Below are 27,233 nucleotides of genomic sequence, written 5' to 3' on the forward strand. Positions count from 1 at the left end.
TCTGCAGACATCCATTCTATCGTCTTACACGAATGTGTAATAACCTGATTATTTTCTCACAGTATGTTTCAGCAATTATTTATTGGAGGGTTTGCTGAGAATACATAAGTAGACACAGACTATGTACCTGCTCACACTAAAAACCTCTGTCCTGAGTAAGTCAGTGTTTGATAATAATCCCACAGCAGTGCAAGTTTGTAGAGCACCCACAGAGGGACCTGCTTATATACTTATAGGTAGTCAGTATGTCCCCTCCCCCACACTGAGGTCTTGCCAAGAGAAGGGTGTCATCCATGTCTCCACCCCCCTAAGAAAAAACACACCCACATCATGCATCACTATTACGATTGTCCATTTATCATAATGCTTATCCAGTATCTGTTCATTACTTTCAGATCTACAGGAATGTGTATTGACTGGGTTGGAATGAATTAGTAGAATAGTTAACCCCAGCATTCTCTTCCTTGCTCTGTCATACTTGACCCCATGTTGTGACCTCTATGTGAGAAGCATGTGACATAAATGGTAGTTTATCACACAAGAGTACTACAAATGGCGCATAACAGTAAGAGTGAGGGAGGGTTGTTATCCAGACAGTAGTGGGGGAGTACTCGTTGTAAGATAGTAGCCAAGGTTACCTAAACTGGGTTCCCTGGGGGGTCTTAAGTGTAGTCCCATAAACCAGTAGTACCATGTATAAAGATCTCAATAGTGTTTGAAACTGAGTTCACCTCTTCTCTTCCTGGACATTCCGTCTTGGACTTCATCTGTGTCCCATGTGTCCAGGGGAAATAAACCTCACATACAAATGTGAGAGCACACCTCTTCATGGACATCCCTGGGTCGTGTTCAGTAGTGCACACCGTAGCAAATACTTTTGCAGACTAGTGCTTCTTATTGGCCAAGTTCACGTAGTCCCACCTTGTTTGTCCGTTTTATTCCATTTGGTGCGTGGTGAATGCGATCCTGTCTGTGCTACATCTGCTTCCCACCTGGGTCCTGTTGAGACTAGTATCTCCATCTGCACAAAGACGATAACCCTCACCTATAAATGACTGCTCCATAACATTCACCGATCCCTCATAAAACAGAATGATCAAGACAGCACGCCAGCAGGAAAGATAGAGTACATTGTGTCACAGACTACTGGATTTAATTGGAAGCAGGTTAAGCAGGGACATTACACTTCCTTATGTTATCATTATGGCTATTTTATCATAATACGTTATCTTGACTTTATGGCTAAAATTATATCAATTTGAAAATATGCATTTGAAAACAAAGTAAAACCAAAGCTACACTGAACAAAAACATAAATGCAACATGTAAAGTGTTGGTCCCATGTTCCATGAGCTGAAAAAAAAAAAAATAAGAAAAATTCCATACACACAAAAAAGCTTATTTCTCTCCAATTTCATGCGCAAATTTACATACCTGTTAGTGAGCGTTTCTCCTTTGCCAAGATAATCCATCCACTTGACAGGTGTGGCATATCAAGAAACGGATTAAACAGCATGATCATTACACAGGTGCTTCTTGCGCACACTAAAATGTGCAGTTTTGTCACAACACTATGCCACGGATGTCCCAAGTTGAGGGAGTGTGCCAGATTTCTGAGTTGTTTGGGTGAGCGGTTTGCTGATGTCAACGTTGTGAACAGAGTGCCCCATGGTGGCAGTGGGGTTATGGTATGAGCTGGTATAAACTACAGACAACCACAATTGTATTTTATCGATGGAAATTTGAATGCAGAGATACCGTGACAAGATCCTAAGGCCCATTGTCATGCCATTAATTCGCTGCCATCACCTCATGTTTCAGCATAATGCATGGCCCCATGTCTCAAGGATCTATACACAATTCCCGGAAGCTGAAAAAGGCCCAGCTCTTCCATGCTCAATTGGTGACATGTCTGGTGAGTTTTTGTTTTGGCAGGCTCTGGATCGACGTGTACGACAGGGTATTCCAGTTCCCGCAAGCATCTAGCAACTACGCACAGCCATTGAAGAGTGAGACAACATTCCACAAGCAACAGCCTGATCAACTCTTTGTGAAGGAAAATGGTCACACCAAATACTGGTTCTCTGATCCACGCCCCTACCTTTTTCTTACGGTATCTGTATTCCCAGTCATCACAATCCATAGGTAAGGCCCTACTGAATTTATTTCAATTGACTGATTTCCTTATATGAATTGTAACTCAGTAAAATCTTAAATTATTGCATATTGCGTTTATTTTTGTTCAGTATAATTTGTATATCACTAGCAAAGTGTGTTTTAAGTACCACCAGATATGCCTATAGCATCAAAGAAAAACAAATACAGGGACCAATTGAGAACAAAATAACACAAATCAGAAAAACACCAATTTGTAAAGAGTTCAAAAGAAGCCAGAGCTCCACCAAAAGGAAATATGGGGAAAGAGTTTATTTGTATTAACTAGGCAAGTCAGTTAAGAATAAATTCTTATTTACAATGACGGCCTAGGAACAGTGGGTTAACTGCCTTGTTCAGCGGAAGAACGACAGATTTTTACCTTGTCAGCTTGGGGACTCGATCTTGCAACCTTTCGGTTACAAGTCCAACGCTCTAACCACTTGGCTACCTGCCACAATGATGGCCTACCCCAGCCAAACCCGGACGATGCTGGGCCAATTGTGCGCCGACCTATGGGACTCCCAATCACGGCTGGATGTGATACAGCCTGGATTCAAACCAGGGACTGTAGTGACACCTCTTGCACTGAGATGCAATGCCTTAGATCGCTGCGCCACTCTGGAGCAATGGTGGAGGTCCTGCTTCAAAAATCACACTGGGCTTCAGAGTACACATGCATTCTGAGGCCACGTACCATATGGCCTTTTAAATAGGCCCCAACCTTAACCACTTCGCTAAGAGGGAAAAAAAATCAGCTGTAAAGTACAGTTATGAAGAAACCATATCAGGTTTTCTTTAGGATGAAACAAAATAAAACACTGCTCCATTGATAGGAATTATTTTTATTGTTTTACTGGTATTTTTGATATTGAAAATTGAAATCCAGGTGTACAGTATCATAACTTTCTTTCAGGGTCCAATTGTTCAGCTCTGAGCGGGAAGTTGGGAATTGTGTAGCTCTGGTCCAGGGCGTTACGTGCAGCTTCATCCGCAAGCCATATGTAACCCCCTGGACCAGAGCTAGGACATGTGTTATGTACTGTTCGTCAATCCGTTAGCATGGCATCAGCAGATCTTCTTTCGAAGAACTCAGAGGGAAAGGGATAGAAACAGGCAAAATAACCTTAAAGCATTCTCAAATTAATCTACAAACTAAAAATATATACTCACTTCAATGAAAATTACTTCTAAGCTCTTATAAAAAAAATCTTTATAAATAGCATAATTTTAAAGCCACCCCCCCTCTTCTTTTTAACTTAAAATGACAATTTCCTGATAGCAGCCCCAAAATGGATGAAAAATTAAAGTGACAGGCCCAACCTCTTGGACACTCGCTACGTATTTTGAATAAAGCCCCTCTTCAGGAAATACTTGAAGGCTGGAAAAAGTTGAGGTATCTGTTGGACTTAATCTGACTTCTACAATGTCAAATTAGAGTAAAATCACACCAAAAAAGAAAATCAAACCAATGACTTAGTAGAATGCCATCAAAATAGCAGTGTAAAGGTTTGAGCGCTTTATTTCAAGCATATAAAGCTGAATACCTTGAATCAGCGATATATGTGAAGTGTAACACAACCCCCCCAGTGTTGACACAGAGCTCTTGTGGAATAAGTGCTCGTGAGGAAGGTCAATGGCACCCGCTAACCCATTCATATTCTCATTACAGACATTATAGTGTACTTGGATCACTGTGATCTGCATTTCAAAAAGGGGGCATGAGAAGGGGAAACATTCCCTACTGAATTGATTGTGCGGTGGACCTCAGTTATTTGACATCAAATTACTACCGATGGAATGAGTTCAGTTTTACAGCTTTTAGTGGAGGGAAATATTGGTTCCATGTAAAAGAAGCACACACCCCCAGAGCTCAACACTGCCTACCCTCTCCCCCCTACTTGGCAATCTTTCTTCCTCTCTATCCCAGGTGCACAGCACATTGGCCTGCTGGAAGGCATGGACCATTAAGGTATCTTTCTCTCCCACTATGTTGACCTGTGACCTATGGAGTCTTTGAAGGCAGAGTGATGGAGATCCATAGGGGACCCGTCAGAGAAGATATTACCCATTCTCTACGCCCTGGCCCCTCTGGACTGGCGCCAGTCGAAAGAGGACAACAGAGGCAAGAAAAAGCTAAGGCGAGAAAGCGGGAGAGATACCGTGTAGGTAGCTAACCCAGTAAGTAAGCATCTCAAAGCTGCCATCAAAACAGGCATGGTCTACTATACAGTATAAGCTTCAACTGGAAATATAACAAATACTGAGCATGTACGCCAGTTCCAAATTAGAAATATAACACACAAGGACATCTCCCAAACTTACTCCTGAGGGCAGGGCATCAACCAAGGGGAAAGGCCTAAGCAACTGAGAACAAACATCACTCCTGCAATAGAAAACACTAAATAAAGAGGTTTGATTTATGAGACTGTGTATGATAGATACATTTACCTTCTCTAAGCTTGGGCCAATGAAGAGATCTTATAGATAGACCGTCACTGTCTGATAACTGTCAACTGTAAGGGAGGATGAGTTCCACAAGAACTGTAGCATCTGACGCGCAAAACTGACCCAAACTGATTAAAAAGTCCAGATATATAGTGTAGCTACAATCAGGAATTAAATGTAATTAAATAAACAGCATCAAACATTCCTCAAATAATGTATATTATTTACACAACAGAATTTCCAGAATAAGTCATAACAGCAAGAGGGGAGGGCACTGGTCGGTGTGAGTGAGATATAACATCCAAATTCTAGAGTCTTTCTTTTGCCGTTGTCCTGAAGCACAGACATTTTTTGGGGAGCCAGGTCATGGAAGAATATCAGGGGCCATAGGGAGAAATAGAGAAGAAGACTTGATGCCAAAGTGCTTTTACCTAAACATGTCCCAGACGGTCTCAGTCAGAGGCCACGGCGGAGAGAGAGGATTGAGAGCACACAGTCAACCTTTGTTACATAATTTCATTTGCTGTAAACGAGTGCCTTCATTTTGCGCTTATCATTCCTTAGCAGTCTGAGATGGGAGGGACAGAGGGCCAGGGGGAGGGGCCAAGAGGAGGAGACATCCAATCACACAGCTGCTTGCAGCATCCAATCCCGGTGCAATGATGTCATTGGTGCGTAAGGAAGCGGGGAGGTGGGCAGGGCTGGACATAGGGTAGTAAAGGAGGGGATTGAGAAGCAGGGCAGGGGGCCACAGGAGGGATGGGGTTTAACCCCTTGGCAGGCTGCACATCTCACAGAGCTCTGTGCCTGGTTGGTTCATGAAGGTGCAGTGGAGGCAGGACCACATGGCTGATGAGGAAGCTGGGGTAGAGGGACCCCCGCCCATGGCACCAAACTCCTGAGGGCCCGATGACTGCCCCCCCTCTGTGCCTGAGGAGAGAAGAGAGAGCGGTCAGGGGTAAGTGAAAACAAAGGTGACTCTTACCAGGAATTACTTTTCAGACTTATTTTTGTATGTAGGAATGATACATTGTAATGAGATACATTGTAATGAGATACATGAGATGCATGTAATGAGCTGATTCCAAATTGGTCTTTGTGGTCAATAAAGGTCTACTGAAATTAATGCAAGACAAGTTCAACTCATCCATCACTTTAAAATCCAATCCATCTCTTCTCAACAGCTATAGAAATGTAATAATTTCAACTAAGGCATGTCAGCGCCCTCCTTGATGGCCAGTGGTACTTACTGCACAGCTGCTCGATGGTGGCCCACTGCTCAGACTTCTTCCAAGTCTGAGCCAGCTCCTCGTCTTTTGTCTTCACCGCGTCCAGCAGCAGACCAATGCTGTCCTATGAACAGATCATTATAACTCTGTTATACAACATACAGTGCACATTCAGAAAGTATTCACACCCCTTGACTTTTTCCACATTTCATTATGTTAACCTGAATTTAAAATGTATTACAATACCCCATAATGTCAAAGTGGAAATATGTTTTTAGAAATGTTTTCAAATTAATAACAAATGAAAACGTGAAATGTCAAGAGTCAATAAGTATTCAACCCCTTTGTTATGACAAGCCTAAAGTTCAGGAGTAAATATGAGCTTAACAAGTCACAAGTTGCATGGACTCTGTGTGCAATAACAGTGTTGAACATAAATTACACTTTTGACTTAAAAATAGTCTTGAAAATATACTGTACCAGTCAAAAGTTTGGACACGGTCATTCAAGGGTTTTTCTTTATTTTTACTATTTTCTACACGGTAGAAGAATAGTGAAGACATCAAAACTATGAAATAACACATATGGAATCATGTAATAATAATAATTTAAAAAAAAGTTAAACAAATCTAAATATATTTTATGAGAATCTTCAAAGTAGCCACCCTTTGCCTTGATGACAGCTTTGCACACTCTTGGCATTCTCTCAACCAGCTTCACCTGGAATGCTTTTCCAACAGCCTTGAAGAAGTTCCCACATAAGCTGAGCACTTGTTGAATGCTTTTCCTTCCCGCTGTGGTCCATCTCATCCCAAACCACCTCAAATAGGTTGAGGTCGGGTGATTGTGGAGGCCAGGTCATCTGATGGAGCACTCCATCACTCTCCTTATTGGTCAAATAGCCCTTACACAGCCTAGAGATGTGTTGGGTCATTGTCCTGTTGAAAAACAAATGAGTCCCACTAAGCGCAAACCAGTTGGGATGGTGTATCGCTTGAATTCTAAATCAATTAATGTCACCAGCAAAGCACCCCACACCATAACACCACCTCCTCCATGCTTCACGGTGGGAACCACACATGCAGAGATCATCCGTTCACCTACCCTGCGTCTCACAAAGACACAGCAGTTAGAACCAAAAATCTCAAATTTGGACTTATCAGACATTTCCACCAGTCTAATGGCCATTGCTCATGTTACTTGGTCTAATCTTATTGGGGTCCTTTAGTAGTTATTTCTTTGCAGCAATTTGACCATGAAGACCTGATTCACGCAGACTCCTCTGAACAGTTGATGTTGAGATGCGTCTGTTACTTTAACCCTGAAGAATTTATTTGGGCTGCAATCTGAGGTGCAGTTAATCTAATGAATTTATCCTCTGCAGCAGAGGCAACTCCGGGTCTTCCTTTCCTGTGGCGGTCCTCATGAGAGCCAGCTTTATCATAGCGCTTGATCGTTTATAAGACTGCACTTGAAGAAACTTTCAAAGTTCTTTAACTTTTCCAGATTGACAGACCTTCAGGTCTCAAAGTAATGGACTGTCATTTCTCTTTTCTTATTTGAGCTGTTCTTGCCATAATATGGACTTGGTATTTTACCAAATAGGGCTATATTCTGTATACCACCCCTACCTTGTCACAACATAACTAATTGGCTCAAACGCATTAAGGAAAGATATTCCACAAATGACCTTTTAACAAAGCACACCTGCTAATTGAAATGCATTCCAGGTGACTACCTCATGAAGCTGGTTGAGAGAATGCCAAGAGTGTGCAAAGCTGTCATCAAGGCAACGGGTGGCTACTTTGAAGAATCTCAAATATGTTTCAATTTGTTTAACACTTTTTTGGTTACTGCATGATTCCATGTGTGTTACCTCCTAGTTTTGATGTCTTCGCTATTATTCAACAATGTAGAAAGTCAAAATAAAGAAAAACCCTGGAATGAGCAGGTGTCCAAACAGTTGACTGGTACTGTATGTTAAGACTTGGAAATGGCTGTCAAGCAATGATCAACAACCAACTTGACAGATCTTGAAGAATGTTCTTTTTAATAATGTGCAAATATTGTACAATCCAGGTGTGCAAAGCTCTTAAGAGACTTATCCAGAAAGACTCAAAGCTGTAATCGCTGCCAAAGGGGATTCAAACATGTATTGACTCAGGGGTGTGAATACTTATGTAAGTTAGATATTTCTGTATTTAATTTTCTATATATTAGCAAAAAATTATAAACACTTGTTTTCACTTTGACATTAGGGGGTATTGTGAGTAGATGGGTGATGAAAAAAAAACGATTTCCTCCAATCTGAATTCAGGCTGTAACAACAAAATGTGGAATAAGTCAAGGGATAGGAATACTTTGGAAGGCACTGTATTTTAAAGTCCGTAAAGGTACACTACAAAAGTATGTGGATGCCTGCTCGTCGAACATTTCATTACAAAATCATGGGCATTAAAATGAAGCTGGTCCCCCCTTTGCTGCTATAACAGCCTCCACTCTTCTGGGAAGGCTTTCCACTAGATGTTGGAACATTGCTGCGGGGATTTGCTCTACGAACCTCACTTTGTGCACGAGGGCATTGTCATTCTGAAACAGGATAAGGCCATCCCCAAACAGTTGCCACAAAGTTGGAAGCACAGAATCGTCTAGAATGTCAGTGTATGCTGTAGCGTTAAGATTTCCCTTCACTGGACTTAAGAGGCCTAGCCCGAACCATAAAAAAAAAAAACAGCCCCACACTATTATTCCTCATCCACCAAAATGTACCATTGGCACTATGTACCATTGGCACTATGCATTGGAGCAGGTAGCGTTCTTCTGGCATCCGCCAAACCCAGATTCATCCATCAGACTGCCAGATGGTAAAGCGTGATTATGTAAAGCGTGTAATGTATTTAACCGCCATCAAAGACATTCTCAGGAAAAACATCCTGACGACTACGACACTAACCACTTCCACATTGGACCAACGTGGTGATAATCTGAACCTTTTGTAGCGTGACAACAAACCAAAACATTGTGCTTGAACGTGTTTGGTGTGTGCGCGAATCTGTATGAGAGTGTTTGTGTGTGGAAAAGAGTGTGTGTCGCATTACAGTACTTACTCTGAGAGGCATGACCTCGTTGGTGACCAGAAAGATGAGTAGGTGAAAATCCGAAACAATGTCCAGGAATACAGTGGAGGTGCACTGGGACAGGTACGTAGCTAAACTGTGGAAGTCCTGTTACACACACAGAAAGGGGAAAACATGGAATATGATCGAGAGTAATAATTTCCTATAACCCCCCCATAGCCCAGGGACTCTAACCATGAGCATTCATTTTCATTGGCAGACAGTTATATGTGATCAGGTCAGGTTGAAACATAGCAGAAATTATGGCTGTTGCCAAAGAGGGTTATAGGGTCAGGGGGAAAAAATGACAGAGCCTTTTGAAAGCTCTGAGACAGAGAGTATGTAGGTCACTATTTGGCTACTGAAGCAAACAAAATCTAACATTTTATTTGTTACTGTGGGTGTGTTATTGAGCAAGTCTCTCCCAGGATGTGTCTGTTCTCTATGGGGAAACGTTGTGTGGAGCAGAATGGTGTGTATGTGACAATGTTTACCTGTGTCTCTCCCAGGATGTCTCTGTTCTCAATGGGGAAGCGTTGTGTGGAGCAGAAGGTGTACTGGGGGTCCTTGGGGAACGTGGTGGTTATCTGGATGGAGATGGAAGGAAGGAGAGCGAAGAAGAAGAGTTGACTGACTGGAAACGAGTTAGATCTTTGACAGCACGTGCCTTCCCTCTGACATCAGTGAGATGTAGAGCCAAGAAAACAGATGTCAATATGAAAACAGAATACAAGAAGGAATTAAGTGCTCTCAGATGGTAATAAACATTTAGCAAGTCTATCTAGTTCTCTTTATTTTCTCTGGCTCATCATTGGCTAGCACCACCCCAGGGTAAGGTGGTAGATGTATGGCTGCATGGCATGGAGAGGCCAACATTGTACGACATTATTGTGGAAAGAGGAAGACATCATCCTGACATCATTGGGCAAAGTATCAGATTGACCATTTAGTTGTTAGTAAACACACACAGCAACCAAAATGTTATGAAAACAACATGTGTATATGAACTTGCTAGTTGGAAGGCATGGGGAATGTAAATGGAATCATATTGATTGACAGAGGCTTATTTCAGTTGACTGGCCCTGCTAGGTATGCTAAACCCTAAAACCTGCCCTACCGCTACTCATCTCAACATGTCATTGATGAATTACCTATAGTGCCTTCAGAAAGTATTAATAACCCTGGACTTATTTCACATTTTGTTGAGTTACCGCGGGGGGGGGGGGGGATAATGACAAAGTGAAAACATTTATAAAAAATTAAATACAGAAATATCTCATTTACAGAAGTATTCACACCCATTAGGTAATACATGTTTGAATCACGTTTGGCAGCGATTATAGCTGTGAGTCTTTCTGGGTAAGTCTAAGAGCTCGCCACACCTGGATTGTGCAACACTTGCCAAATGTTATTTTGAAAATTCTTCAAGCGGTCACATTGGTTGATCATTGCCAGACAACCCTTTTCAGGTTTTGCCATAGATTTAAGAAAATGTAAGTCAAAACTGTAACGCGGCAACTCAGGAATGTTTACCGTCTTAAGGTAAGCAACTCCAATGATTTGGCCTGATGTTTTAGGCTATTGCCCTGCTGAAAGGTGAATTAATCTCCCAGTGTCTGGTGAAAAGCAGACTGAACCAGGTTTCCTCTAGGATTTTGCCTGTGCTTCGCTCCATTACATGTATTTTTTATTCTGAAAAAAACTTGCCAGTCCTTAACTACAAGAATATCCATAACACTATGCAGCCACCACTATGCTTGAAAATATGGAGAGCGGTATTCAGTAATGTGTTGTATTAAAGGTTAAACAAAATAAATAAATAAATCACTGGTTGAAAACTTTTCTGCCCCTCCCAAAATATAGAATTTGTAGATAACTGGCCCTCTTTCTGGGGCCAAGCCTGCTGAGGAGTGACCGACTCCATCCAAGCTGGAGGGGTGCTATCAACAGAGAGCCCCGTCTAACTCTTCTAGCTCCACAAGGAGATAGGGTGCAGGGCAGGCAGCAGGCGGTTAAGCCAGCCTGCCAGCTTAGGGGGCTAGGGTCACCCATCCAGTGAAGTTCTCCTGTCTTCTGGTTGCCTCTCTTCATCCCTCCCTGCACCTGCTGTTTCAACCTCTGAAAGCTCACTTATGAAAAGCCAACGGACAACTCCTGAGGTGCTGACCTGTTGCACCCTCTACAACCACTAATTATTATTTGACCCTGCTGGTCATCTAAGAATGTTTAAACATCTTGAAGAACGATCTGCCTTAACGGCCATGTAGTCTTATAATCTCAAACCCAGCACAGCCAGAAGAGGATTGGCCACCCCTCGGAGCCTGGTTCCCCTCCACCCGGCACAGCCAGAAGAGGACTGGCCACCCCTCGGAGCCTGGTTCCTCTCTGGGTTTCTTCCTAGGTTCCTGCCTTTCTAGGGAGTTTTTCCTAGCCACCGTGCTTCTACATCTGCATTGCTTGCTGTTTGGGGTTTTAGACTGGGTTTCTGTATAAGCACTTTGACGTCTGCTGATGTTTATAAATATATTTATAAATTCACTGCTTGTCTGAGGGACCTTACAGATGATTGCATGTGAGTGGTACAGAAATTAGGTAGTCTTTCAAAAAATGTTTTTACATTATTATTGCAGTGTAAGTCCATGCAACTTATGTGACTTGTTAGACAAATTTGTACACCTGAACTTATTTTAGGCTTGCCATAACAAAAGGGTTTGAATACTTATTGAATGAAAACATTTCCGCTTTTCATTTTTAATTAATTTGTAAAGATTTCTAAAAACATAATTCCACTAACATTATGGGGTATTGTGTATAGGGCCAGTGACACAATCTCAACTTTAACTTCAGGCTGTAACAGCAAATTATGGAAAAAGTGAAGGTGTGAATACTTTCTGAAGGTACTGTATATGCAGGACTTTGTTCAATCTAGGGGTGTGAACGTTTAAACGAAATTAGGATGCTTAAAATTAGAAAAAAATTCCTAAACAAAAAACACTTTAACGTAGATGCAGAAAGTAAACAGCTTGGTGGATCAATTTAAACAACTAAGAGCGTTGAAGCGGAAGGCTCAACTTTTCCACTGCTTTGGTGCCCTGGCTACCAAGCTGTGAACAGCTTGAAGTGAACCTGTGCACATACTGTGTGTGACTGTGCGAGAGCCAAGTATTGCATCTCGCTAATCTCAATATCCCAGCCTATTCATTGATGATAGGCCATGCTTTATTGAAGTTATGAGACATTGCAAGCCAAGAAAGTGTGACATACAGCCTTCTATTGCAAGATACAGCACGGTTTTGACTGATGGCCATCCTGCCTATACTGCGCCCACCCATGCGCTCTCCGTCCCTTGCTAGCTCGCTATAAAAGATGCAAGTGTTTGTGTTCTCAGAAGTACGGCAACTAATCAGTCTCCACCGTTCCAAAAATACTGAATCTTAGGAGTAAAATCTTAGCACTCAGAAATGGGAGTCAACGTGCAAGGAGTTTAGGAATCAATTATTTTGGAGTCGACTCTCCACCACTACGTCATCATCGTTAACAGTTGGAAAAATGGAGAATAGAAAGGCAAGCGACAGCAGCAAAGTCCTGTAAGGCAATCCTTTGAGAAGTTAAATGAGAAGGAAATTGAGATAAAGTAGTACAGGTGCAATGGTTAACCATGTTGCTGGCAGCAACAATGAATTCACATGGAATTTTATGAATTTTTCTTCTTGTTTTAACGGAAACCTCGGCAAAAAAAATATAATAATCATACTCACGTCTATGATAAGGTACTCCACGGGAAGAGGCCGGGCTAGATATGTGATGTCGTTGCCAAATTTATCTTTGTCCTGTTGAGGGGAAGAACAATCATCAATGGAGAGAGAAATAGGAATACTGTAGCAAAAGGTGCACGGTGTTTCCTCCGACACATTGGTGCGGCTGGCTTCCGGGTTAAGTGGGTAGTGTCAAGAAGCAGTGCTGCTTGGTTGGGTTTCGGAGGATGCACGGCTCGCGACCTTCGCCTCTCCCGAGTCCGTACGAGAGTTGCAACAATGAGACAAGACTCACTACCATTGGATACCACGAAATTGGGGAGAAAACAGGGTAAAAACATTTTTTTTTTTTAAATAAAAGAAAAATGAGTTTCCTTAGCTTTTTCAACTCTACTAATGTTTATATCACTAAACATGTTGCGTTATATAGCGAATGTGTCCACTCTGGTCTTGGCACATGCGCTCTAGCCAACAGCTCGCAGATACAGTGCAGGTATAGCCTACATGATGAGATTATTATGGATAAAAAAAATATTATTTAAAAATGTGTCAAATGGCAGCCAAGCATCGATCATGTCACCAGAATAAGACCCTCGATATTTATTAGAAAGGAGCATCAAGCTCATCACCTTGCACTTTCACCACCCTGTGAAATTCATGATAACTTATTTCATCTGTAGCCTAATAAACTGCATGCTTTCCCAAGTCGTAGTGGGAGGATCACACCATATCATCACGTGACTCCAAGTTTACTTCGATATGATGGTTTATTATATCAATATTGGCACATAAAGGCATATCCACAGCCAATTTGCGCATAATTAATTACAGACAAAAAGATCCCATGTCGAACTAACAAATTATCTGTCGGCATTTATAAAATTGTACTGAAACTTCCTGTTTCCATCACAGCTGTCGTGGTTTATTTTTTTTTTTTATACGGTATGACTACTTGAATAAAAAAATAATAAAAAAAACTGTGGATGGTTAGTAATAGAAATAAAAGTGCTGAAAACATGTTGGCTCACTGTTTAAAATGAAGAACAAATTATAGGATGAAAAATACTGGAGTTCTGGCACAGGTACAACTGACTAGCGCTAGCTAGCGCTACCTAGCAAAAATAAAACAATCAATTCTTGGAGTTAAAGTATCGAAATATCGTCCAAAATAATATTGCGATGTAACAGTATAGCAATTTTTCCAGCAACACTATTGGCTAGCTCCATTTATTCATACCATAGCCACATCCATTTAACTGATCTACTGAATCATTTTACTTAATTGAAGCATAATAAAAGTGATCAATCAAGCATGTCAACATTTGTTCCTTTAGTTTCAGCCAAAAGAAAATGTTTGGTGCATTAAAATGACAAATAGTCTGTTAGTGGTGAGAAAGAAAAGGTAGTGACTTTGAGTGCAGTGTCTTTCAGAGTTTATTGAGCTTTGAGAAGTTCAGACAGTCTAAGAATGCGTGTGTGTGTTCCTGTACCTTGTAGAAGACGTCCGGTACGTACTGCTCTGTGCTGGACTCTTTAGCGTAGCCCAGCTCGGGGGCGTCTCGGCAGGGCAGTAGGCACTCGTCTCTCACCAGGGCCATGCACTGGTTAGACACCTGGTAACCCTCAAAGTGCACCTGGTTATCAGGACCACCTGGCGGGTAACACAGAGTCCGACTGGGGGTTGATACCACCGTTGGTCAAATACCATAGGATTTGTTTTATATATTTCTGTAATTTATAACCTATTTGGTGATGCTGTACTGTTAAGTTTGAGAGGAGATGCAAGACGAATTTCGCGAAATGGACACAAATAAATTATATAGGAGTGGTAAGACGGCACAAAACGATCTGGGACCAGGCTAGGGATTTCCTGATCTATGAATATCACAAGATCAGGTAATACCAATCATCACTCAATGTTATGTAAACAGATTGCTCTTTTAGACAGTAGCGCAGGTCCAGGATAGCAAAATATACACAGTGCATTCGGAAATTCACATCCCTTCACTTTTTGTTACGCTACAGCCTTATTCAAAAATTGATTAAAAAAAATGTCCCTCGTCAATTTATAAAACAATTTAAACAGAAAGATCCCATAAGTATTCAGAACATTTACTAAGTACTTTGTTGAAGCACATTTGGCAGCGATGACAGCCTCGAATCTTCTTGGGTATGACGCTACAAGCTTGGCACACCTGTATTTGGGGAGTTTCTCCCATTCTTCTCTGCAGATCCTCTCAAGCACTGTCAGGTTGGACGGGGAGTGTCGCTGCATAGCAACATTCAGGTCTCTCCAGAGATGTTCAATCTGGGCTCTGGCTGGGCCTCAAGGACATCGAGACTTGTCCCGAAGCTACTACTGCATTGTCTTGGCTGCGTGCTTAGGATCGTTGTGCTGTTGGAAGGTGAACCTTTAACCCCAGTCTCAGGTGCTGAACACTGTGGAGCAGGTTTATCATCAAGGATCTCTCTGTACTTTCCCTCGATCCTGACTAGTCTCCCAGTCCTTGCAGCTGAAAAACATCCCCACAGCATGATGCTGCCACTATCATGCTTCACCGTATGGATGGTGCCAGGTTTCCTCCGGGCGTGACGCTTGGCATTCATCAGACCAGAGAATCTTGTTTCTCATGGTCTGGTAGTCCTTTAGCTGCGCTTTGGCAAGGTCCAAACAGGCTGTCATGTGCCTTCACTACGGAGTGGCTTCTGTCTGGCCACTCGACCATAAAAGCCTAATTGGTGGAGTGCTGCAGAGATGGTTGTCCTTCTGGAAGGTTCTTCCATCTCCACAGAGGAACTCTGGCGCTCTGTCAGCATGACCATCAGGTTCTTGGTCACCTCCCTGACCAAGGCCCTTCTCCCCTGATTGCTCAGTTTGGCCGGGCAGCCAGCACTAGGAAGAGTCTTGTGGTGGTTCCAAACTTCTTCCATTTAAGAATGATGGAGGCCACCGTGTTCTTGGGGACCTTCAATGCTGCAGACATATTTTGATACCCTTCCCCAGATCTGTACCTAAACACAATCCTGTCTCGGATCTCTACGGACAATTCCTTCGACCTGAGCATGTTTTTTGCTCTGACATGCATTGTCAACTGTGGGACCTTATAAAGACAGGTGTGTGTTTTTCCAAATCATGTCCAATCAATTGAATATATCACAGGTGGACTCCAATCAAATTGTAGAAACATCTCAAGGATGATCAATGGACAGGATGCACCTGAGCTCAATTTCAAGTCTCATAGCAAAGGGTCTGAATACTTATTTACACAAGGTACCTGTTTTTTTATTTTTAATACATTGGCAAAAAAAATCTAAAAACCTGTTTTTGCTTTGTCATTATGGGGATATTGCGTGTAGATTGCTGAGGATTTTTTTTATTATTCAACCCATTTTGGAATAAGGCTGTAACGTAACAAAATGTGGAAAAAGTAAAGGGGTGTGAATACTTTCCGAATGCACTGTATGTAAAAACAAATACTGTTTTATTGTCACATACACCAGATAGGTTCAGAGAAAATATGTTTTACAGGGTCAGCCATAAAGCAAATTAGGGTTAAGTGGCTTTCCCAAGGGCACATCGACAGATTTTTCATCTTGTCAGCTCGGTCACTGGCCCAACGCTCTAACCGCTAGGCTTAGAGTGAGCCACAGGTAGCCTAGTTAGGTGAGCCATGGGTAGCTAGCGTACCTGTGGCCACCACAGTGATAAACTTGGACCCAAAGTGTCCATCAGGTGAGAGTCTGCAGGGGTTAGATTGTTGGTTCTGGAAGTGTCCAGCCGTGATGCACTCCTCCGCACTCAGGAAATACGAGTCCTACACAGACAAGATAAAACATTTTAATGATCAAAGAAATAAAGAAGTCAGCTATTTCAGCTTTGTCCACCTAGAGTCGTCTGGATTCGTTCACAAAACTAATGCTGTTATGCGGCTATTCCCTGGTTTTTGGCAATTTTGGTCTACAGGTTAAGGTTATAGTGCTTGTCCAGGCAGTGTATGGATGTGTTCTCACCTTGTTCCTGGTATATTTAACCGTTCCTATCCTGGTGTCCTCAGAGAGCAGGTCAGTGAATATCCACCCCACCTACAGTAAAGACAACACAGGAAGACAGTCAGTAGAACACCATCCCAGACCTGCCAAACTTTAAATCTTTATGAGTAGCACTTCACTGCGGCGGAACTCCCGGCCTCAGACCCCAAGGCGGCAGATGTTGGCAGAAGACTGCCTCATTAGGAATGGTAGGCTATAGTCTTATGGGTACTTGGTAATTGGCTTCTCTTCAGCAGAAATACATTTTAAATGTACAGTCAGGGCTCTATCTAGGATTTTCTGAGAAAGTGGTGCTGATGTAGACCTAAGGTTGTGTAGGGGGGGTGTCCGAAGGGGGTCAGTGACCCCATCAGGAAGTTGGCACATTTTGCTTAAAAAAAAAAAAAGAAATAAAACATTTCCTGAAACCTAGTCTTAAATTCCATAAAACAATTTGGCCAAATCAGTAGTCTAGAGATTGATCCTGAATGGAATTGAGGTGGAAATCCAGTTTTTTGAGCTGAAAGACTATGGCTAGAGCTAACCCATGATGTTGCACAATGATTTAAGACAAGTCATCGTATGATATATTTGGGCTTGAATTGACAAATCTGAAATGCCTATTTCGTGCAAATCAGTGTGAATGCGGTTTATTTTGCTATGATACGACATATAAATTATTTTAAGCCCGTTTCAGGGCTGGGTTTTATTTGAATGTTACCACCAACCAGCATGGCATGTTTATTAATCAGAAACAGCTGCAAAGTTATTCCTCTTCGTGGCAGATGAGCCAAACAGCCTTTTGTCCACTTGGCCGCCTGACACATGGAACACATTTTTTTCAGCCAGAAGATTATCTTTTTTTTTTTACCCCTTTTTTCTTCCCAATTTCGTGGTATCCAATTGGTAGTAGTTACAGTCTTGTCTCAACCCTGCAACTCCCGTACGGACTCGGGAGAGGCAAAGGTCGAGAGCCATGTGTCCTCCGAAACACAACCCAACCAAGCCGCACTGCTTCTTGACACAATGCAAATCCAACCCGGAAGCCAGCCGCACCAATGTGTCGGAAAAAACACCGTACACCTGGCGACCTGGTCAGCGTGCACTGCGCCCGGCCCGCCACAGGAGTCACTAGTGCGCGATGAGACAAGGATATCCCTGCTGGCCAAACCCTCCCTAACCCGGACGACGCTGGGCCAATTGTGCGCCGCCCCATGGGCCTCCCGGTCGCGGCCGGCTGCGACAGAGCCTGGGCTCGAACCCAGAATCTCTGGTGGCACAGCTAGCACCGCGACGCAGTGCCTTAAATACAGAAATCGAATTTACATACAGTACCAGTCAAAAGTTGGACACAACAGACTGCCTAGAGCTGGCCGTCCGACCAAACTGAGCAACCGGGAGAGAAGGACTTTGGATTCTTGGTCATCTCCCTGACCAATGAACACTGACAGAACTACAGAGTTCCTTGGCTGAGATGGGAGAACCTTCCAGAAGGACAACAGTCTCTATAGCACTTCACCAATTTGGGCTTTATGGGAGAGTGGGCAGACAGAAGCCACTCCTTAGAAAAAGGAATGACGGCACGTCTGGAGTTTGCAAAAAGGCTTGTGAAAGACAGCATAAGACAAATGATTCTGTGGTCTGATGAGACAAAAATGAAACACTTTGGCCTGAACGCAATGCGCTATATCTGGAGAAAACCCGGCACACCATCCCTACCGTGAAGCATGGCTATGCCAGCATCATGCTATGGGGATGCCTTTCAGCAGCAAGGACAAGTATATATTTGAAACCTGCATATTTAGTTAATATTGCCTGCTAACATGAATTTCTTTTAACTAGGGAAAATGTGTCACTTCTGCAACAGAGTCAGGGTATATGCAACAGTTTGGGCCGCCTGGCTCGTTGCGAACTAATTTGCCAGAATTTTCCGTAATCATGACATAACATTGAAGGTTGTGCAATGTAACAGGAATATTTAGACTTATGGATGCCACCCGCTAGATAAAATACGGAACGGTTCCGTATTTCACTGAAAGAATAAACGTGATGTTTCCGGATTCGACCATATTAATGACCTAAGGCTCGTGTTTCTGTGTGTTATGTTATAATTAAGTCTATGATTTGATAGAGCAGTCTGACTGAGCGATGGTAGGCACCAGCAAGCTCGTAAGCATTCATTCAAACAGCACTTTCGTGTGTTTTGCCAGCAGCCCTCCGCAATGCATTGCGCTGTTTGACTTCAAGCCTGTCAACTCCCAAGATTGGGCTGGTGTAACCGATGTGAAATGGCTAGCTAGTTAGCGGGTGCGCACTAATAGCGTTTCAAACGTCACTCGCTCAGACTTGGGAGTGGTTGTTCCCCTTGCTCTGCATGGGTAACGCTGCTTCAAGGGTGGCTGTTGTCGATGTGTTCCTGGTTCGAGCCCAGGTAGGAGCGAGGAGAGGGATGGAAGCTATACTGTTACACTGGCAATACTAAAGTGCCTATAAGAACATCCAATAGTCAAAGGTATATGAAATACAAATCGTATAGAGAGAAATAGACCTATAATTCCTATAATAACAACCTAAAACTTTTTACCTGGGAATATTGAAGACTCATGTTAAAAAGGAACCACCAGCTTTCTTATGTTCTCATGTTCTGAGCAAGGAACTTAAACGTTAGCTTTCTTACATGGCACATATTGCACTTTTACTTTCTTCTCCAACACTTTGTTTTTGCATTATTTAAACCAAATTGAACATGTTTCATTATTTATTTGAGGCTAAATTGATTTTATTGATGTATTATATTAAGTTAAAATAAGTATTCATTCAGTATTGTTGTAATTGTCATCATTACAAATAAATAAAATCGGTCCTCCAATAATCGGTATCGGCGTTGAAAAATCAAACGGTCGACCTCTAGTGCGAATACTTATGCAAATTGAATGCATCTGTATTTCATTTTCAATATATTGTTGTGTGTAGATGGGTGAGATTTATTTCCAATATTTTTATTCAGGCTGTAACAAAATGTGGAATGTCAAGGGGTATGAATACTTTGAAGGCACTGCATGTCATTTTCGGCGTGCATGATCATAGTCATTGTAGCTATTCAATTCACTTCCCCTGTGAGAACCATGAGCGCGGGCTGCTACCGACCAAAGGTTGCACCGTGTATATTACAATGTAGAAAAACAACCTTTCAACAGTTATCCATATCCCCAGAGCTTCATCCTATTCATTCTAACTATTGCTGTGGCGGATTCACTAGTGTGATTTATGGAAGATGCCAAAACATTGGAGTTAACAACAGATAGTGGAGTCAAAGGCCAGTGGTTTCCATCTGTGGGGAAGTTTGATTATGACAAATCCAGCTCCAGAACCAGCCATAAAGCCAGCTGGCTAATCTTTTGAATAGGGTGCAGTAAAAAACAAAAAGCAACAGATAAGGTTCTTGCTAGCTAATGTTAGCAAGATATCTAGTTAGATAAGGTTAACATGCTAGCTAGCTACACTGACAGCTTTCAGTGCCCTATTTGTTGATGTTAATGAACTCCATGTAGAAATTCCCACACCCAATATGTGAAAATATACAGTGCCTTCAGAAAGTATTCAGACCCCTTGACTTTTTCCACATTGTTATGTTAAAGCCTTTTTCTAAAATTGATAAATCCTCAGCAATCTACACACAATATCCCATTATGACAAAGCGAAAACAGGTTTGTATACATTTTTGCAAATGTATTAAAAGTAAAAAACTGAAATACCTTACTAACATAAGCATTCAGACCCTTTGCTATGAGACTCGAAACTGAGCTCTGGTGCATCCTGTTTCCATTGATCATCCTTGAGATGTTTCTACAACTTGATTGGAGTCCACCTGGGGTAAATTCAACTAATTGGACATGATTTGGAAAGGCACACACCTGTCTATGTAAAGGTCCCACAGTTGACAGTGCATGTCAGAGCAAAAACCAGGCTCACGTTGAAAGAATTGTCTGTGTTCCTCCGAGACAGGATTGTGTCGAGGCACAGATCTGGGAAAGGGTATAAAAAAAAAGATTTCAGCATTGAAGGTCCCCAAGAACACAGTGGCCTTTATCATTCTTAAATGGAAGAAGTTTGGAACCACCAAGACTCTTCCTAGAGCTGGCTGCCCGGCCAAACTGAGCAATCGGGGGAGAAGGGTCTTGGTCAGGGAGATGACCAAGAACCCGATGGTCACTCTGACAGAACTCCATAGTTCCTCTGTAGAGATAGGAGAAACTTCCAGAAGGACAACCATCTCCGCAGCACTCCACCAATCAGGCCTTTATGGTCAAGTGGCACATGACAGCCCGCTTGGCCAAAAGTCACCTAAAGGACTCTCAGACAATGAGAAACAAGATTCTCTGGTCTGAATGCCAAGCGTCACATCTTTAGGAAACCTGGCACCCTTCCTACAGTGAAGCATGGTGGTAGCAGCATCATGTTGTGGGGATGTTTTCCAGTGGCAGGGACTGGGAGACTGGTCAGGATTGAGGGAAAGCTGAACAGTGCAGAGTACAGAGAGATCCTTGATGAAAACTTGCTCCAGAGCGCTCAGGACGTCAGACTGGGGCGAAGGTTCAGCTTCCAACAGGACAACAACCCTAAACACACAGCCAAGACAATGCAGGAGTGGCTTCGGGACAAGTCTCTGAATGTCCTTGAGTGGCCCAGCCAGAGCCCGGACTTGTACCCGATCGAACATCTCTGGAGAGACCTGAAAATAGCTGTGCAGCAACACTCCCCATCCAACCTGACAGAGCTTGAGAGGATCTGCAGAGAAGAATGGGAGAAACTCCCCAAATACAGGTGTGCCAGGCTTGTAGCGTCATACCCAAGAAGACTCAATGCTGTAATTGCCGCCAAAGGTGCTTCAACAAAAGTACTGAGTAAAGGGTCTAAATACTTATGTAAATGTGATTTGTTATTTTTTTTTTTTTCGTAAAAAAAATAAAAAAATCTTCAAAAAAACAGTTGTTGCTTTGTCGTTATGGGGTATTGTGTGTAGATTATAGAGGGCGAAAAAAACAACTTAATACATTTTACAATAAAGCAGTACCGTAACGAAATGTGAAGAAAGTCAAGGGGTCAGAATACTTTCCGAAGGCACTGTATATACAAGTAGCCTTTGTCGTTTTTTCAGAGGAGGAACCTAAAAGTGCATTTCCTCTCTAGGACAGGAAATTACATTGAAATAGTGGCAGCAAAGGGGGGGGGGGTAATTATGAATTCATTAATTTAGGGGTAATTATTATAGTCGGTGTTTGTGTGGATAGTCCAGTGAAAATGTAAACTGGCTTCTTAATCTTGTTTGGTGACAAAAATCTGAATAATTCAATTGCTGGATGCAATGTAGAAGTTTAACCTATTGTATTTGGAATAGGAAACAACTGAACTAGGCTAAAATATCACAGACAAGACAGACAAGACAGGACAAAGACAGACAGAACTGCCAAAATAAAGGAAACGAGTAAATGAGGGATACAAAGTACATTGAAAGTAGGTACTTTCCACACGGGTGCGGTTCTTAAGTTAATTAAGCAAGTAACATCCCATCATGCATAAAAATTTCCAGTTGCCCATTATTTTGGCTAGCATGGCTAGAAGAGAACTCAGTCACTTTGAAAGAGGGGTCTCAAAGGAGCATAGGGGGTTTAGCTGGCGTAGGTGGGGAAGGATAGTACCAATCAGACAATAATCTATTTAGTTGTTACGTCCAGGGGTATCTTTTGCTTCGACAGACAAACAAAAACAAATCCACAGAAAATAGCTTCCTTTTCATTAAATGACAGAAGTGCAATGCTATTTGGCTAGCAGCCCCACAAGTAAATGAGCTTACAATGAAAAGGCAAGGTATTTTTTGCAAAAAAAATATGCATGCCCATCATATTTCTAATGTTTATGATAGAATGTATCCAGCTACATTTCCAAATGTTTTGCTTGAAGTTAACCTTGCATTTTACCAGAGAAGTAGGCTACAGTCGTGGCAAAAAGTTTGAGAATGACACAAATATTAATTTTCACAAAGTCTGCTGCTTCAGTGTCTTTAGATATTTTTGTGAGATGTTACTATGGAATACTGAAGTATAATTACAAGCATTTCATTAGTGTCAAAGGCTTTTATTGATAATTACATGAAGTTGATGCAAAGAGTCAACATTTGCAGTGTTGACCCTTCTTTTTCAAGACCTCTGCAAACTGCCCTGGTGTGCTGTCAATTAACTTCTGGGCCACATCCTGACTGATGGCAGCCCATTCTTGCATAATCAATGCTTGGAGTTTGTCAGAATTTGTGGGGTTTTGTTTGTCCACCCGCCTGTTGAGGATGACCACAAGTTCTCAATGGGACTAAGGTCTGGGAAGTTCCCTGGCCATGGACCCAAAATATCTATGTTTTTTTCCCCGAGCCACTTAGTTATCACTTTTGCCTTATGGCAAGGTGCTCCATCATGCTGGAAAAGGCATTGTTCGTCGCCAAACTGTTCCTGGATGGTTGGGAGAAGTTGCTCCCGGAGGATGTGTTGGTACCATTCTTTATTCGTGGATGTGTTCTTAGGCAAAATTGTGAGTGAGCCCACTCCCTTGGCTGAGAAGCAACCCATCACATGAATGGTCTCAGGATGCTTTACTGTTGGCATGACACAGGACTGATGGTAGCGCTCACCTTGTCTTCTCCGGACAAGCTTTTTTCCAGATGCCCCAAACAATCGGAAAGGGGATTCAATTACTTCGCCACCACGGCCTATTTATTGCCTTAACTTACCTAATTTGCACTCACAGTATATATACACTTTTTGTTTTCTTTTGTTCTACAGTATTATTGACTGTATGTTTAGTTTATTCCATGTGTAACTCTGTTGTTGTATGTGCCGAATTGCTATGCGTTATCTTGGCCAGGTCGCAGTTGCAAATGAGAACTTGTTCTCAACTAGCCTACCTGGTTAAATAAAGGTAAAATTAAAAAAATCTGAGAAAATGACTTTACCCCAGTCCTCAGCAGTCCAATCCCTGTACCTTTTGCAGAATATTAGTCTGTCCCTGATGTTTTTCCTGGAGAGAAGTGGCTTCTTTGCTGCACATCTTGACACCAGGCCATCCTCCAAAAGTCTTCGGCTCACTGTGCGTGCAGATGCACTCACACCTGCCTGCTGCCATTCCTAAGTAAGCTCTGTACTGGTGGTGCCCCGATCCCACAGCTGAATTAACTTCACGAGACGGTCCTGGCGCTTGCTGGACTTTCTTGGGCGCCCTGAAGCCTTCTCCATAACAATTGAACCGCTCTCCTTGAATTTCTTGATGATCCAATAAATGGTTGATTTAGGTGCAATCTTACTGGCAGCAATATCCTTGCCTGTGAAGCCCTTTTTGTGCAAAGCAATGATGACGGCACGCGTTTCCTTGCAGGTAACCATGGTTGACAGAGGAAGAACAATGATTCCAAGCACCACCCTCCTTTTGAAGCTTCCAGTCTGTTATTCAAACTCAATCAGCATGACAGAGCGATCTCCAGCCTTGTCCTCGTCAACACTCACACCTGTGTTAACGAGAGAATCACTGACATGATGTCAGCTGGTCCTTTTGTGGCAGGGCTGAAATGCAGTGGAAATGTTTTTTGGGGATTCAGTTCATTTGCACGGCAAAGAGGGACTTTGCAATTCATCTGATCACTCTTCATAACATTCTGGCGTATATGCAAATTGCCATCATACAAACTGAGGCAACAGACTTTGTGAAAATTAATATTTGTGTCATTCTTAAAACTTTTGGCCATGACTATACACTGAGAAAAGTAGCTACACATCAGTGTGCTGCGTGAATTCCCATACGAGTGGAGGAGTGGAACTGAAGCACAAAATTAGTCTGACGCAGAGCAAAACATCTTTTTATTTCTCTGTGAAAAATGCAGAATTCTGCGTTAACGCGATCCCTGGACATCGAAGACTAAAGTTACACCATAAAAACAAGGGTGGATATATATTGCAGAGCACAATCTTAGTGTCTTGAACAGGGTTGAGGTCAATTCTATTCCAAATGCAGTAAATTTAACAATCGAAATGGAATTGATAGTGATATGGAGAGAAGGTTGACATCAGAATCTAGAATAGCTAAAATAAAGCCAATAGTATAAGCTAGTGGTTTCATCTTACCTTGCGCAGGCCCAGCTTCGCTGCGATCTCCTCCACGGCTGCAGCTTTAGGGTCCTCCACCAGCTCCAGACTGTTCTGGGTGGCAATCTAATGGACAGAGGAATTCACAACAGTTAAAACTAAACAAACCACTAAATATAACACATCTAGGATTAACATATTTCTGAAAAAGTACACAACCTTATATTTTCTTATGCTATTGGAAACTATGTATAGCTATAATTAACTGATTACTTAAAGATTCACTCTTTACTTGTTATATATTACTGCACGGTCGGAACTAGAAGCACAAGCATTTCGCTACACTTGCATTAACATCTGCTAACCATGTGTATGTGACCAATAAAATTTGATTTGGAAACTTTTGTATAGTTTCAGCCAGTGGTTTGAAAGCGGTACTCAAGAGCCAAAATGGGTCCCCGTTTTTTGTGTACTACGTCTTCCATTTAGTGTGATAGGTTACGAATTTAGCAATTCGTGTGATATCGGATTTGTAACATTAGTGCAATATGCTATGAATTTGATGTGCTTAAGATGCCGGAGTGCATCTAAGTCTGATAGAATTACTGCTCCAGCAAAAGCAGCATTTTATCAATGTCCAATACCCCATTGAAAGTGAACTTACTGCCATCCTGTGGCTAACCAACCTTACTACATACTACATCTACAACTCACTAACAAACCATTGGACTGACTCCCGAGAGTGCAGAGCACTCACCTGCGGGGGTTCGTAGATGGCAGCGACCTCTGCTCTGATGGCCAGAGGGATGTCTTTGTGCTCTGTGTACCTGCCGTACAGGTAGCCCATCCTCTGGCTGCCCGTCTTCCTCCAGAAGTCCAGGAAACGGTCTGCGATGGTGTGGTTCTCAAACATGATGTTGTCTATATGTCTGTATTTCTGGTAGCAGGGATGAGGCGGGTTATACAAATCACTATCTCCACTAGGAATGAGTAGTGACTGAGAAATCTCTTGTGGTGTATTTCAATAGGATTCCTCTCGTCATCTTCTCTTAATCTGAACTGATGGGAATGTAAATGAAGCCGAGGAGACAAGGAGAGGAAGACACTTTAAAATACTGAGATGGACCCTTGGCAGCAAAGGGGAGTATTGAGATGGACCCTTGGAAGCAAGGAGGTGAGTGTGTATAGGCCCTTTGGAGCAAGGAGGAGGGAGTTATGGGGCGTACTTGTCTGTTGAGGGTGATGGCGCTGGGCTGGCACTTGGTGCAGATCCCCTCTGGCCAGGGAGGGTGGCCCTCACAGCCTGACTTGATCTTACAGCTGATGTTCTCCAGGGCCACAAACTTCCCTCTGTAGAGGAAAATAGGTTTTAAATAAAGACAAAGAGCTTGTGGATGTGGCCAATTCTCCTACTAGGGAAGTGAAGAGTGCATAGACTGGTCCCTGATCTATTTGTGCAATCTTGCCAACTTCAATGGATGTTGTCATGCCAAACATATTGCCAAGAAAACTCAGACAGGTCTGGGACCAGGCTAGAGAACATCTGGTGCCACTCACTTGTCGGCGCCTCCTGTCAGCTTACGGATGTAGGCATGGAATGACATGTGCTTGACAGGCGGGTCTAGATGGCTCAAGTATTCTTCATCAAAAGGCTGACAGAGATAACAATTAAATGTATAGAAAAGAAGTACACCTGACATGTAAACCACAATTTGAAAGTAAACAGTAATAGTTGGATGAATGAAGGTGGAAAGAACACACACTTACCTCTAGTGGTACGCAGTGCACACACTTTCCCATCGATCCATGTCGACACCTGAAACAAGAACTGAATCAATACACTGACACAATTGAATGCCTTAATACAATAACTAGCTACAGTCTACAAAGCTGTGTCTCTCTTACACTGTGGATATCTATTCCTGTAGATATTTGCTTCAATAGAACATACAGGAAGTCTATGAAATAGCTTAACAGCTTTGGATCTCTGTTCCCGTAGACCACAGGAAGTTAGTGGCACCTTAATTGTGGAGGATGGGCTCGTGGTAATAGCTGGAGCAGAATTAGTGGAATAGTATCAAATACATGGTTTCCATGTGTTTCATGCCATTTCATTCCCTCCATTCCAGCCATTATTATGAGCCATTCTCCCCTCAGCAGTCTCCACGGCAGTAGACCTTTAAGTCGACAGAGCTGTGGATCTCGGTTTCAGCAAATCACGTGTCAAACTCATTCCAAGGAGGGCCGAGTGTGTGCGGGTTTTCGCTCCTCCCTTAAACTTGATTGATGAATTAAGGTCACTACTTAGTAAGGAACTCCCCTCACCAGGATGTCTAGGTCTTAATTGAAAAGAAAAACCCATAGACATTAACCTCCGTG

The 27,233-nt window shown here is 42.4% G+C and overlaps 1 protein-coding gene across 1 annotated transcript in view; it reads right to left on the reverse strand.

Annotated features, from left to right (window-relative positions):
* Window positions 1-2,983: 2,983 nt before the first annotated feature.
* nploc4 (NPL4 homolog, ubiquitin recognition factor) overlaps window positions 2,984-27,233 on the reverse strand; it is a 41,949-nt gene continuing 17,699 nt past the window's right edge. Inside the window, exons 5-17 of the mRNA XM_014212612.2 lie at window positions 26,622-26,670; window positions 26,412-26,506; window positions 26,081-26,204; window positions 25,612-25,791; window positions 24,894-24,980; window positions 16,714-16,785; window positions 16,391-16,517; window positions 14,193-14,353; window positions 12,706-12,777; window positions 9,442-9,534; window positions 8,939-9,055; window positions 5,853-5,955; window positions 2,984-5,532 (exon numbers count right to left, since the gene is read on the reverse strand). Of these exons, the coding sequence (XP_014068087.1) occupies window positions 5,369-5,532; window positions 5,853-5,955; window positions 8,939-9,055; window positions 9,442-9,534; window positions 12,706-12,777; window positions 14,193-14,353; window positions 16,391-16,517; window positions 16,714-16,785; window positions 24,894-24,980; window positions 25,612-25,791; window positions 26,081-26,204; window positions 26,412-26,506; window positions 26,622-26,670 (1,444 nt within the window). The 3' untranslated portion in view covers window positions 2,984-5,368. The remainder of the gene's footprint in view (window positions 5,533-5,852; window positions 5,956-8,938; window positions 9,056-9,441; window positions 9,535-12,705; window positions 12,778-14,192; window positions 14,354-16,390; window positions 16,518-16,713; window positions 16,786-24,893; window positions 24,981-25,611; window positions 25,792-26,080; window positions 26,205-26,411; window positions 26,507-26,621; window positions 26,671-27,233) is intronic.

The sequence above is a fragment of the Salmo salar genome, chromosome ssa01 (assembly GCF_905237065.1).
Source record: "Salmo salar chromosome ssa01, Ssal_v3.1, whole genome shotgun sequence".
In the NCBI taxonomy this organism is placed as follows: Eukaryota; Metazoa; Chordata; class Actinopteri; order Salmoniformes; family Salmonidae; genus Salmo; species Salmo salar.